Source organism: Eublepharis macularius, chromosome 1 (assembly GCF_028583425.1).
Source record: "Eublepharis macularius isolate TG4126 chromosome 1, MPM_Emac_v1.0, whole genome shotgun sequence".
In the NCBI taxonomy this organism is placed as follows: domain Eukaryota; kingdom Metazoa; phylum Chordata; class Lepidosauria; order Squamata; family Eublepharidae; genus Eublepharis; species Eublepharis macularius.
Window position 1 is genome coordinate 240,328,459 of NC_072790.1, and position 13,505 is coordinate 240,341,963.

Below are 13,505 nucleotides of genomic sequence, written 5' to 3' on the forward strand. Positions count from 1 at the left end.
GTAGCTTTCCAGATTCCGAGACGAGCAAGACCTTATCTCGGATGGCTCGCCGCAGTGGCCTTGGGACAGCTCCTTCCGTCCCGCTACTGATTGTGTTAGGCTGGGAGAGCCGGTGGGGTGCGGTGGGGGGCATGTGGACGGGTTGATATAATGTATCCTGTACTCAATGTGTCATTGTTAACAAGAGACCTGAGTACAGCCAGACGCCTTTAATTGCTTCTGTGTAACCAATGGACATATGTATGGAGAAGCCTATGATATCTCAATAAAAACCCATTTACTCAAGAGAGCTTGGATTTCTTGCTGCAAGGGTTGGGAGTCACCTTCAACGTATCCTGTCTTCTATAGACTGACAACTGTCAAAAAGTCTGAAATGGTACTCTTCTCTGCCAAACCCCTCTTTCATACACCAAGACAGGGGCTTCTTGTTTAGTCCTCACAGTTATTTATTCTAGCAAAAACTTTCATGAAGAAGAGCTCTCAGTCTCTTCATCAGATGCATGAACTCTTCACCTATTAGGTGGGCACATTTATACTAAAAGACGCAGGCAACAGAAAGGGGGGGGGTTAAAAAATGGAGCCAGTTTAAAACAAGGTCCGTTCCCTCACCCCTGCTACAATAAGCTGGATTCTTGTTTTATTTTGCAGTCACTGACTAACATGGCTACCCATCTGGAATTACCATCAAGAGATACAGAAGATGAGATGCAGACCCTTTTCATCCGTCTGTCCCAGATTCAATGCTTTTAGGGGGGATGGGCAATTCAAAAGTTTAGGGATTCTAATCTTTCTCCCTACGCACAATTGAGTTATGGTGCATGCGTGTCAATTTAGGCTTGGTGAATTTCCATTTTTTGGAAGGGGGGGGGAGAGTCCCACATCCCATGGACCTAGGCCTGGGTTTCCCCTCCCCCAGCCGCCCTCATCTGCTGCCCGCGGATTAGCGGCTGCTGAATAAAGATGGGATTGGGATGGGGGAGGAAGGGTGTCGGCTCCAAATAGTTGTTCGGCAGTCAGCCTAAAACACAAGCCAAGGCCACAATGTCTGGGGGGGTGGGACGACTTCTGGGGAACACCCGATCATCCTTTGGTTAAAAGTGATAGCGGACAGTACCTGCAAAAACATTTGAAATAGTTAAATGGGTATTTCAGTGTTAGGAGGCACTGTGCCATCACAAATCTCCCTCCAAATCTTTACAAAATGTCTTCCCGATAAGACAAGATAAACGTTAGGGGAACTTAGCTCCCTGGAACTGGGCAGCAAGGCTTAAATTATTTGAGAATCAGGCCTTGCTTGGGGACATGTCATGCCATAAAAAAAGAGAACTGAGCATGTTTAGAGAGCAAAGAATATGCTGCAGTATCTAGAATTAGAGGAAAGGTGGTGTGGGCTTCAGGTAGACTTATGCCCCCCCAGACATGCTTTTTAGATGTTATGCACTCCGAATGGGTAAGCAGCAAACTAACTAGGTAATTTTGGTGAGTATTTTGAAATCAGAACAGTTTTAGAAAACTGAACTTTAACATGCATTTTCTTGTCACCCAGAAGAGGCATATTTTGACATTTAGGATGAGTCTCATGCTTGCATGAGGAAGATGATAACCCGTTTTATTTGTTTATTTAGGTATTTATTTATATTTATTTATAATATGCATATCTTGCCTTTCCACAATGCCCCAGGAGGCTTACATGAATTAAACAAACAGTTAAAAACATTATGAAAAACACACACATCAAGATCAAACTGCATCAGGTACATCAAGTTAAAACTGCAACTCGAAATTTACTCAAAACATCTGGAAAAGGAGCAAAGGTAAGCCTCTCCATGGAAACGGGAGACACGAAGTCCAAACCTCCCCTCCCAATTGGTAGGGTACTTCCAGGCAACGTAGAAAACTGAAATTTGGTCCTTATGTAGCCCAAGATTCAGAGGAGTTAGCTGTGTTAGTCTGTAGTTGCAAAATAGTAAAGAGTCCAGTAGCAGCTTTAAGACTTACCAACTTTATTGTAGCATAAGCTTTAGAGAACCACAGCTCACGCATCTCACGAAGAGAGCTGCGATTCTTGAAAGCTTATGTTATGATAAAGTTGGTTAGTCTTAAAGGTGCTACTGGACTCTTTACTATTAAGTAGCCCAAGTATCCAATATGCTGAAAATGTCTGAAAAAGAGATTATTTGTCAGATGCTGACTAGAAAAAAGCGGTGTGAAGTGTCCCATCAGGTTGTTACACTTCCAAACCTCCTGGAAAGGAGAAATCTGGCACACATATAGCCTGGAACACCATAATTGTGATACAAATCTCAAAGGTGGACACTGTGCCCTCCTAACTGTCAAAATTCATAATACAGAGTTTACCTCACAACCAAGGCCAGTACTTCAGCCCCCAGCATGTTGGGCTGTGAGCGTCCTGTTACACCCATTACTCACTTGAATCAGCCTTAGGACGGGGGGTGGGATCCCATCATAGTCAGGAGTGTGTGTGTGTATACACACACATACAACACACATAGTCCAATCTACTCCAAAAGTTTCTGGTTGCTACCGGAAATCTCTCCCAAGATGGATTCCAAGTCCGCTGAACGGGTGACAAAATTCCTAGCCACTTCTTTCCCTCACACCTCTATGATTTTGCTATCTTTGAGCTGGAGTTAACTGTGAGATAAGCTTCATAGCTTGAATTTTAACTGTTAGGAGTAAAAAAGTTTCCTATTTTCTGTCTTGTATAGCAATCAAGGTGCAGTCAGCTACCTATGTACCCAATTTCAAATTCTGAAACCTAGCTAGCGTGGGAGCTGCCCTGTCTCTGGTTTGTGGGAGACAAAATATCTCGATTTAAAATAAAAACTTGTGACCCTTTGCACCAGTCTCAACAACATTTGTGCTTGGCCTGTGGCAGAGTGCTCGAAGATCCATAAACCCAGGCAACTATCTACTGTTATTTATTTTACTTCATTTGTATTCCACTTTCCCCCCCAATGGGGACTGAAAATGGCTTACATCCCCTCCATTTTATTCTCACAACAACCCTGTGAGGTAAATTTGGCTGAGAGAATGTGACTGGCCCACTACACTATGAAATACTGATGTCACTGGGTACTGGTTGCAACATTTAATAAATAATAATAATAACTGTGCTTATAAACTGCTCTTCTAGACAGATTAGTGCCCCACCCAGAGCAATGAACAAGTTAGCGTTATTATTATCCCCACAATACAGTTGGGGAGCTGGGGCTGAGAGGAGTGGCTTACCCAAGGCCACCTACTGAGCTCATGGCATTAGCGGGATTCGAACCAGTCGAGTGCTGATTCACAGCCAAACCACTGAACCACTGTGCTACAAGCAGCTTTTCAAGCTCTTTTTATAACGTATGTACCAAACGTCAGTTTTTTAGGTTGCCTGAAAGTACCAACCAATGGGGGGTGGGGTTTGACTGTCATTTCTCCCATTTATGGAGATGCCTTTAATAGCATATAAATATGCACTCAGATATCTACAGGAAGGACATTTTAGAGACACACAAAGGCAGGCCCTGATCCATATCGTAGAATTCCTTCCAACGCTATGTACCAATGCAAAGCCAGAATTGCACAAAAGGACAGAATTCACCTCGTCCCTGCATTTGGGACAAGAGAGCAGGACATGAGTGGATGGAGCAATGCAGGTCTCAGGACTCCACCATACATGCACCGCCTGCTCCCTTCCCCCACCTCACCAGATCTCTCAAGATGATTGAAAAGTGATCGATACAGGCATGTCACCCCACTGACCCAGAATAAACGTAAGCAGGCACAAAGAGCAGCTGACCTCTCTATCGCGGCCTCACAGCCCTGCTGACCACGCACACACAAACCATAACCCACCTGGCTATTCCAAGCCCCTCCCCCCTCCCCATCTTTGCCACCATCCCATAATCCTGGATCTACAACTCTTCTGGCGAGGGGAGAATGGACAGACATGGAAATTAATATTCTGTAAAATATTCTCTTAAAAACATGGTTGACATCAGAATATATCTATATCTATCTAGCACTGCTCATTCGGCTATAACCTTAAGCAGAAATTAAAATGGGAAGAACCTTACTTGATATTGGAATATAAGGATCATCCTGCCAGGTTTTTACCCTTACCCAAAATCTCGCAAAACTCACGGAACGGGGGTGTTTTCATGGTGCAATTTCTGACATCACCCATCATGATTCCATTTCATGGCATGATGACGTCAGAGATTGCACCATAAAGACGCCCTCGTTTGGTGAGTTTTGCACGAGGGTAAAGATGCGTGAAAACGACCAGAGTGGTTTCCAGCAGAGGGTATCTATGGAAGTTCACAAACAATGCAACAAGGTGTTGTAGCATTCTCTTTATTTGTTGAAAGCATTTGGTACTCCAGAGGTATTTTCAGAAAGAGACTGAAGAGCTGAGTCAAATTGAGAGGACAAGAGATGAAGTTCTAGACCAACTTAGGAAATTAAAAACCAGTAAGTCTCCAGGTCTTGACGGCATACACCCGAGAGTTCTTAGGGAACTCTAATGCCAGATTGTTGATCTACTAACCCATACACATAACTTATCACTAAAAATAGTCACTGTACCAAAAGATTGGAGAGTATCAAATGTTACATCATTTTTTAAAAAGGTCTTCAGAGGGGAACAAGGAAATTATAGGCTAGTTAGCTATATGTCTGTCCCAGGTAGAAACTAAACAAAGATAGAATTATTATGCACACAGAGGAACAAATCCTGTGGAGGAAAAACCAGCATGGCTTCTGTGAAGGAAAATCTGGCCTCACCAACCTTTTGGAGTTCTTTGAGAAAGTGAACAAACATGTAGATAACAGTGACCCAGACTTTCAAAAGGCTTTTGGCAAGGTAGCTCCTCAAAGACACACAGGTAAGCTTAGCAATCATGATATAAGAGGTTGGGTCCTCTTTTGGATTAAAAATTGGTTACATGACAGAAAGCTAAGCGTAGGCATAAATGGGCAGTTCTTGTAATGGAGGAAGGTAAGCAGCCCTCCATAGTAACTGGCTGGCCACTGTGTAAGACCAGATGTTGAATTAGATGGACCTCTAGTCTGATCCAGCGGGGCTCTTCTTATATATACTGCCTCTGAACATGGGGGTTCCGTTTAACTACCATGAGTAATAGCTGTTTCATCCCCTTTAAAAGTCACCTAAGCTGACAGTCATTAACACATCTCACAGTAGTAAAATTCTAGGTTAACGATTTGTTCTGTGAAAATAGCACCTCTGCCTGTCCTAACTCCACTGCCAATCAACTTAATGGGGTAACCTAGCATTTTGAGATGGAGAAAATAATTTTATCCACTCTTCTCATTAGACTTTGATAAGCTTCTATCATGCAGTCCCCTCACTTACAGATGTAGAATTTCTAGAAATTTTTGAAGCTATAGGGATTTTTTTCTATTAAAAACACACACACAGAAGTTCTGAAATAAATGTAGTAGTTACTTTCCTATCAAACTTATTTTACTGCTTCAACCTAAAATGTACAATTTATAACTTAATATACTATTTGGCATATTTGGGGGGGAATTTAAAAGCCTTTGTTTTCTACAAGCAAAATTATAAACGTACCCAATACTTGAGAGAGCTGCAAGACTGCTGCACCCTATGCTACCTTAGCATGCATGTCTTAATTTTTGTCATCTGAGAGGTAAGCAAAAATAACCGTTGATTTTAAAAAAATTGTAGTAGCAGGGCACATGCTTTGGATACCATAAAACAACAACAAAAAAAGGTTTTGAATTCAAGCCATCAACACGTTCCTCACTTTAAACATATTCTTACGAAGAGTTGCATGAAGATATTTTACACGCATGATCAGGGTAGAGCGATTAATTCTCCCGGTCTCCATTCTGTCTACGCAATAACTGTGTAAGGTAGGCTTGGAGGGAGGAGAGATTGGTCTAGGGTCACCTCAGCAAGCATCATGAAGCCTTTGGTTTATCCTTGTCAGTTTGTAACCTCCAAGGATATCTAAATTTAGATTGTATGATCCTTGGGGGCTAAGATCTGACGCTTTCTGCTTAAGTTGCTTTGTAAAGGACCGAGCAGACCAACCACAAATCTGTGGATCTGTTTAGTATATTTTTAATCCTGTCTTTTTCTCCAAGGAGATCAGGGTGGTATACATCCCTTCCCCATTTTATCCTCACAATAACCTCATGAGGTAGGCTAGCAGAGAGAAACAGTCCAAAAGTTACCTAGTTATGTTTCAGAGCTGAACAGCAAAAAGGAGATTGGTGACACCTTTAGGATTATGCAAGATGTATGGTGGGAAGAAGCTTTAATGAACCAGAACTCCCTTTGACGGTTGCATGAAGTATATTTTATTTGGATGATTATACACAGTCACCTAAAAAAAAAAGGTAAAGGTAGTCCCCTATGCAAGCACCGAGTCATTACTATCCCATGGGGGGACATCGCATCACGATGTTTTCTTGGCAGACTTCTTATGGGGTGGTTTGCCATTGCCTTCCCCAGTCATCTACACTTTACCCCCAGGAAACTGGGTACTCATTTTACCAACCTCGGAAGGATGGAAGGCTGAGTCAACCTTGAGCTGGCTACCTGAACCCGGCTTCTGCCGGGATCGAACTCAGGTCGTGAGCAGAGCTTGGGCTGCAGTACTGCAGCTTACCACTCTGTGCCACGGGGCTCTTAGTCACCTGCAAGTATACACAGTCACCTGAAAGTATAGACAAGTTGTACAAAGTGAAGTCCCAAAAAACTATACAAGGCAAACAGTTCTTTCCAAGATAGAAGAACGGTGATCCGTCTCAACTGCAGCAATGGTGGCGTATGAATAACGAGGCAAACAAAATTGCGGAACTCCAGAGGCACCGCTTGCTCCATGCTTGAAAAACAGCGCCTTCTGCTGGCCAATGAGGTGGGTTGGCTACTTAGTTGGCAGCCAAGTATTTGGGGAAGAATGTTTGCTTACTCTTGATGATAGTTTCAGGTGGGGAGCCATGTAGTTCTACAGTAGAACAGCAAGATTTGCACCCAAGATTCAGATTTCCTTGGAAATCTAGTTGGTCTTTAAGGTGCTACTGGTCCCGACTCTTGTTCCACCAACTTTTGAGAATCTCCAGTCCATTCTCACTTTTGACAGCTTCAGAGACATCACCTGTTCCGACTGAAAGGTCTGGCAAACCCAACACCAGTTTATGGAGATCTTCTGATAGGAGATCACAGCTTTGCATCCTGCACTAAATAAATGTGGAACAGCAACAGAGAGGCAGTTTGGTGCAGTGGTTAAGAGCGCGGGACTCTAATCTGGAGAGCCGGGTTTGATTCCCCAGTCCTCCGCTTGAAGCCAGCTAGGTGACCTTGGGTCAATCACAGCTTCTAGGAGCTCTCTCAGCCCCACCCACCTCACAGGGTGTTTTGTTGTGGGAATAACAACATACTTTGCAAACCGCTCTGAGTGGGCGTTGTCCTGAAGAGCGGTATATAAATCAAATGATGTTGTTGTTATTATTATTGCATTCTGGTTCCAGTCAGATGGGGCTGAAGCCCTCAGGAAATTACGATATGCCATTCTCTGGCGAGCCAGGGCTTGGTACAGAGAGAGCGGAAGACTCAACTCTTCTACATGGCCAGGTCAAGGTACAAACACGGCCTTGTCGTGTGACCTGTTCTGGCTTCCTGCTTATCACTGCATTCATTCAGTTTTTAACCCTCTTGTTCTTTGAGGCATACACGGTCCGCTCCCCTCCTCATCTTCACAACAGTCTGGAGGTAGCTTAGACTAAGAGAAAGCCACTGGCCCAAGGTCATTCAGTGAATTTTGTGAACGAGCATCGGAACTCGGGTCTCCCAATCCTAGTTTGACCCGGTCATCTCTGCACCCCAGTGCTGCTCTGGTCGAGAGGAAGTCACCCTTTCCCCCATCTTTCTTGATGATGGTGGTACCACACAGGCAGATTCAAAGCAGTCCTAAGTTGTGACAATCTTTAACATATGGTTGTTGTGGGTTTTTCGGGCTGTACTGCCGTGGTCTTGGCATTGTAGTTCCTGACGTTTCGCCAGCAGCTGTGACTGGCATCTTCAGAGGTGTAGCACCAAAAGACAGAGATCTCTCGGTGTCACTACAATGCCAAGACCACAGCAATACAGTCCGGAAAACCCACAACAACCATCGTTCTCCGGCCGTGAAAGCCTTCGACAATAAATCTTTAACATACCTTACTTAACACCACAGGACTTAAAAATTCCCTCTGCATTGCTAATTGTGCATTAAGTAGGTATGAGAGGAAATCCATTTTTCAAGATTTTGGCCACTCCGGTTGTGAATATGGATCGGGGGATATTTACGTTTAATTTTTCTAAAAGAAGTTGCAGATCAAGTCTGTCTGGAAATAGACTTGTGTAGCTTTGGAAGAGAGGTCTTCTCTGAACCCCCGTCTGTAACTACTCTGTAGTAAGGGAAATGTACTCTATACCTGCTAAGAGGCGTCTGAACGTGTTCTTGCATCATACGTAAGATGAATTGAAAACATTAAAATCCACACAGCGTAAAGGTACAATTGAGCCTGCAGTTGTAAGCTGGGTGGGACTCCAAACCACCAAAGATCATCAGCTCCACTCTGGATCACCCCGTCCCACTCAACCAAAATGAACTTTGCTATCATTTCGCTGGGTTTATAAGACAGATGTACCGCCAGGCATATGGTGGTTGAGGCGGGTGAGCAAACCATCCGGACTCCTGCCATAGGGGGACACGAGTCCTCCTGGTTTCTGCCGTTATAACAACTGGTCACCCTGCCCCACAGGCTCTGTCAATATTGGAGGGTTGTTGCATTATCTATGCGCTGCTGTCGTAATGGTATTTATTGTAATTTTACTATTATGCTACCATGCTTTAAATTTTATATTGTTGTAAACTGCTCAGAGGCCGTTTAAGAGGTAAGTAGACTAAAAGTCGGACGAACGAACGAACGAACGAACAAACAAACAAACAAACAAACAAACAAACATTGTAAAGACATCCCCCAACTCTGACCTCAGCCCCCCCCCCCAGTTTGGATCAAATGAATGGTCAACAGGGACAGAGCGACTTGTGGTGGACAATGAGAAACACAGTCAGATTCAGTCTGACACAAAACAGACTTTATTTGTTACAAAGAGTATAAAAAATAGAAAACACTACCCATGACTCCCATCCGCCCCTCACCCTGGCAGCAGGTTGACTTCTCAAAGCGATATTAGCATCCACTTAAGAAGAAAGCGGACTGACCAGATGGCTTCCCACCCGCTACCCGAAATCATAGTGACGATCAGGCTTAGCAGATATAAAGCTTATCTCTAGTGTTCCAAACACTTCGTGTCCATTATCTTTACAACGGTCCTGCAAGGTCGACCATTATTACTATTACCACTGATAAACATCTATCTATCATTTTGTTAACCTCCCCTTCCTCCAAGGAGCACAGAGCATTACACATGCCATTCACCGTCCTCAATTTATCCTCACTGCAACCCTGTGAGGTAGGCAAGGTTGAGAGAAAGTGACTGGCCCAAGGTGACTCGGAGGGTTTCATGACTGAGTGGGGATTTGAGCCCCAACCCCCCCACTTCCTAGTGTGTCACTCTGACCACTACACCAAAGTGGTCTGAGAGACAGTGGCCACCGGTCAGTTCTTGGTCGAATTGAATTTGGAACCAGAACTTTCCAGCTGGTAATTGCTATGAGCGTCTGGGAGCAACCGTTGATCAAGACAGACCTTGGCGCGACCCAGCAAGGAGATTGTGACATATCAAAACGGCATTCTTGAATTATCCAAGAGATCACGGTGAGATGTAAATAAGGCTTCGATCAGGCACAAGTTGGTTAGGGCTTCAATAACTGGCATTTTGAATTGTGCCCAGAAATGTCTAGGGACTCAGTGCAAAAGAGGGAGCCCTGGTTGTATACGTCACCACTGACCCACCTATCTCAGGGGAGAGGGGTTGTCCATTGCCCTTTGCAGCAATTCACCCCAAATTTCCAGACTCCCAGAAGTCAGCTCCGCACAGAGCAACAGAGTTCGCACACCTGTTGACACTGGCTGGGACCGATCCATGGAATTCAATTTCATGTCCCAATGGCAAGGTGAGGAAATCCAACCCCAGGCACTGGGGAAGGAAGCCTCAGGGTCCCTTCTCAATTAAAACAAGTCTTTATGCAAAATGGACAGATCGAAAGGCAGATCGAGGCCCAACATCGAGGGCACGCTGTTAGTGAAGGAGTACATGCTGGCACACGAAACTGCCTGATACTAAGTCAGACCGTGAGTCTATCAAGGTCAGGGTTAACTAACTCCCTAGGGTCTCAAGGTCTTTCATATCACCAGCTATCTGGTCCTTTCAGCTGCTGGAGAACGAACCAGGAATCTTCTGCACCCAAAGCAGATTATCTACCGACTGAGCCAGGCCCCCCGCCCAAAAGTAAGATCACCCTGGATGTGAATTGGGCAGAACATTGCGCATAATCCAGAGGTCTTCAGGGACAAGGGGCTGGAGGGAGAGAGGCACATACCAGCCTTCAAGGCTGACATGCCCAGGAGGATGCCATACTTTCCCAGCATGCCCTGTTTCCTCCAGCTCAGAGCAGAGCATGCTGGGATGCAGGCCTCCGCTGGGCTCGATGTATTGGCAAGAGCGGGTGTTATAACCGGATGTCACCCGCAACGATTCCCTCCCAGGTAGGTCGAGTCAGAGGCACGTACGTCTTAGCGGCTTCGTCCAGGAAGTAAAGGGGCTCCGTGATCCGTGTTGGGTCAAATCCTTCGGCGGCTAGTCGGACCTTCTTCTGCTTGAAGGTTTCCGTCATCTCCAGGTGGTCCTGATAGGGAAAGATAAAGGAGGCATCATTGGGTAGCTGCAGAATTCGTTAAGTGGTTGGGTTGCAAATCAGCGCTCTGCTGGTTCGAACCCTACTACTGCCATGAGATCAGCAGGTGTCCTTAGGTAAGCCGCTCCTCTAAAGATCAGCTCCCCAGCTGTATTGCAGGGATAAGAACAACACTGACATTATATTGTCGAAGGCTTTCACGGCCGGAGAACGATGGTTGTTGTGGGTTTTCCGGGCTGTATTGCCGTGGTCTTGGCATTGTAGTTCCTGACGTTTCGCCAGCAGCTGTGACTGGCATCTTCAGAGGTGTGGCACCAAAAGACAGAGATCTCTCAGTGTCAAACAGTTTGACACTGAGAGATCTCTGTCTTTCGGTGCCACACCTCTGAAGATGCCAGTCACAGCTGCTGGCGAAACGTCAGGAACTACAATGCCAAGACCACGGCAATACAGCCTGGAAAATCCACAACAACCAACACTGACATTGTTCACCACTCGGAGTGGCGCACTAATCGGTATCTAGGTGCAGTTATTACTATGACTATGATGACTACTACTACCAGACCCCTGGAGAGGGGATGTGGACGTGGAGGTGTGGTTTTCTAAGGCTCAAAAGTAACAACAGGAGTGCGGAAGGCAAGAGATGCATTCTCTTGCAATGATCAAACGTATGCCAAGCATATGACTGTTCACAATAGCAGTAAGCAGACATCACACCTTGTAGCGTGAGAGGAAACCCTTAACATGACTAAGTCCTAACTGAACAAGTTCAAACTTCCCAATCGATTCTAAGAACAAAGCAGCAGCGCTTTTCAAGTCTTCTTCCCAAATTACATTGGCAATGCTGCCCCCTCCCCCACTCCAGCACGTTAAATGCCAGGGGTCATTTAATCCAAGCAAGTTTTGTAGGCGTTAAAGGAAAGTACCGCCTGTTTGGGGCAATCTCTCTCTGCCTGTAACTCTGTACCCCACCCACCTCAAGGAGGCGCTGCTCTATAGATTATTGGTCTAATTTAATCATCGGGAACCCCACATTGTGCAAACTGAGGATTGTGCAGCAATAAAAGCAGAATTTTGTCCATGTACAATGTGCACAAGATGTCTACACCACCAATGTGGTGTAGCAGTTAAGAGTGTTTTGTACTAGGATCTGGGAGACCCAGGTTCGAATCCCCACTCTGTCAAGGAAGGTTGCTGGTTGGGTGACCACGGGCCAGTCATACACTCTCAGCCTAACCTACCTCATAGGGATGTTGTGAGGATAAAACAGGAGAACCAATGTAAACCACTTTGGATCCCCAGTGGAGAGAAAAGCAGGGTATAAATGAAGTGGTCTGCAGCTGCTAGAGGAGGTAAGGGCTTTTTGCTTTTTGCCTTTCTTGGCTGTGGTGGGTTAAGCTGAGAAGCTAAGGGTGGTCCTCTCTAGCTTTGGGGCTTTTTGTGTGTAGTTTTGTGTTGATTTGAGTGTAGTTTTGAGGCTGAGTGTGTTTGGGCTTGATTGTGTTTGAGGGTGAGTGTGTTTGTAAGGCTGCTGGGGGTTGCTGGAGTACAAGCCACACACACCCCTTTGTGCTCACCTCCTGTGCTTAGCAGGAAGTGACCTTTTGCATTGAAAAGGCAACTGCTGGGCAGGGGCGCGAGCCTTTGGCGCGAGCCGAAGGGCGAGAGCTAAAGGGCTCTTGGCCTGTGGCTCTTAGCCGGGGGATCATAGCCGTTTTCTTTCCTCTTAGTGTGTTATTCCTAAAACAGAATAATGAAGTCAGAATGCCAGCAGGGGGTTGGGGGCTTTCCAGTGTATTGCACTGAGTGTCACATGTATGACTATCTGCCTTCTGGTCAGAAGTCCTGGATGTGTGCTCGCTGCAAGGAGCTCCTGGTTCTCAGGGAACGAGTACGTACCCTTGAGGCCAAGGTGGCTGACCTGGAGAAGCGGAGACAGTTAGATAGGCACGAGGACAAGATTCTCAGGGACAGGATAGATGTGTCCCACTCTAAAAATGGCAGCGTTCTTGTTGTCAAGGAGAATGAGGATCTTGTGGAATCAGGGCACCGTACTGAGGATAAGGGGAACATGCCCTTAGAAGGGACCTCTTCTTCAGTTGGTGAGCAGGTTTCCTTTCGCATCAAGGAACCATCCCTGGGTGGGGCGGGAGGGAGGCTCTTGGTAGTTGGTGATTCGATCCTTAGACAAGTAGATAGCTGGGTGGCACAACCGCGTTCTGACCGTATGGTGACTTGCCTGCCTGGTGCGAAGGTAGCGGACATTACGCGTGTTATAGATAGGCTGGTAGATAGTGCTGGGGAAGAGTCAGCGGTTGTGGTCCATGTTGGAACCAACGATGTTGGGAAATGCAGTCGTGAGGTCTTGGAACAAAAATTCAGGCTGTTAGGCAGGAGACTCAAGGCCAGGACCTCCAAGGTAGCCTTCTCAGAAGTGCTACCTGTTCCACGCGCAGGGCCAGAGAGACAAACGCAGATCAGGAGTCTCAATGCGTGGATGAGACGATGGTGTAGGGAGGAAGGGTTCAAGTTTGTTAGGCACTGGGATTCTTTTTGGGACAAGCGGGAGCTGTACAAGAGAGACGGTCTCCACTTGTCCCGAGAAGGAACCCGGCTGCTGGCACTTAAAATCAAAAAGGT

General features: G+C 45.7%; 1 protein-coding gene across 1 annotated transcript in view; it reads right to left on the reverse strand.

Moving 5' to 3' along the window:
* Nucleotides 1-9,127: 9,127 nt before the first annotated feature.
* Nucleotides 9,128-13,505, reverse strand: part of SLC27A3 (solute carrier family 27 member 3) — a 29,930-nt gene continuing 25,552 nt past the window's right edge. Inside the window, exon 10 of the mRNA XM_054996958.1 lies at nucleotides 9,128-10,856. Coding sequence (XP_054852933.1) covers nucleotides 10,680-10,856 — 177 coding nt within the window. The 3' untranslated portion in view covers nucleotides 9,128-10,679. The remainder of the gene's footprint in view (nucleotides 10,857-13,505) is intronic.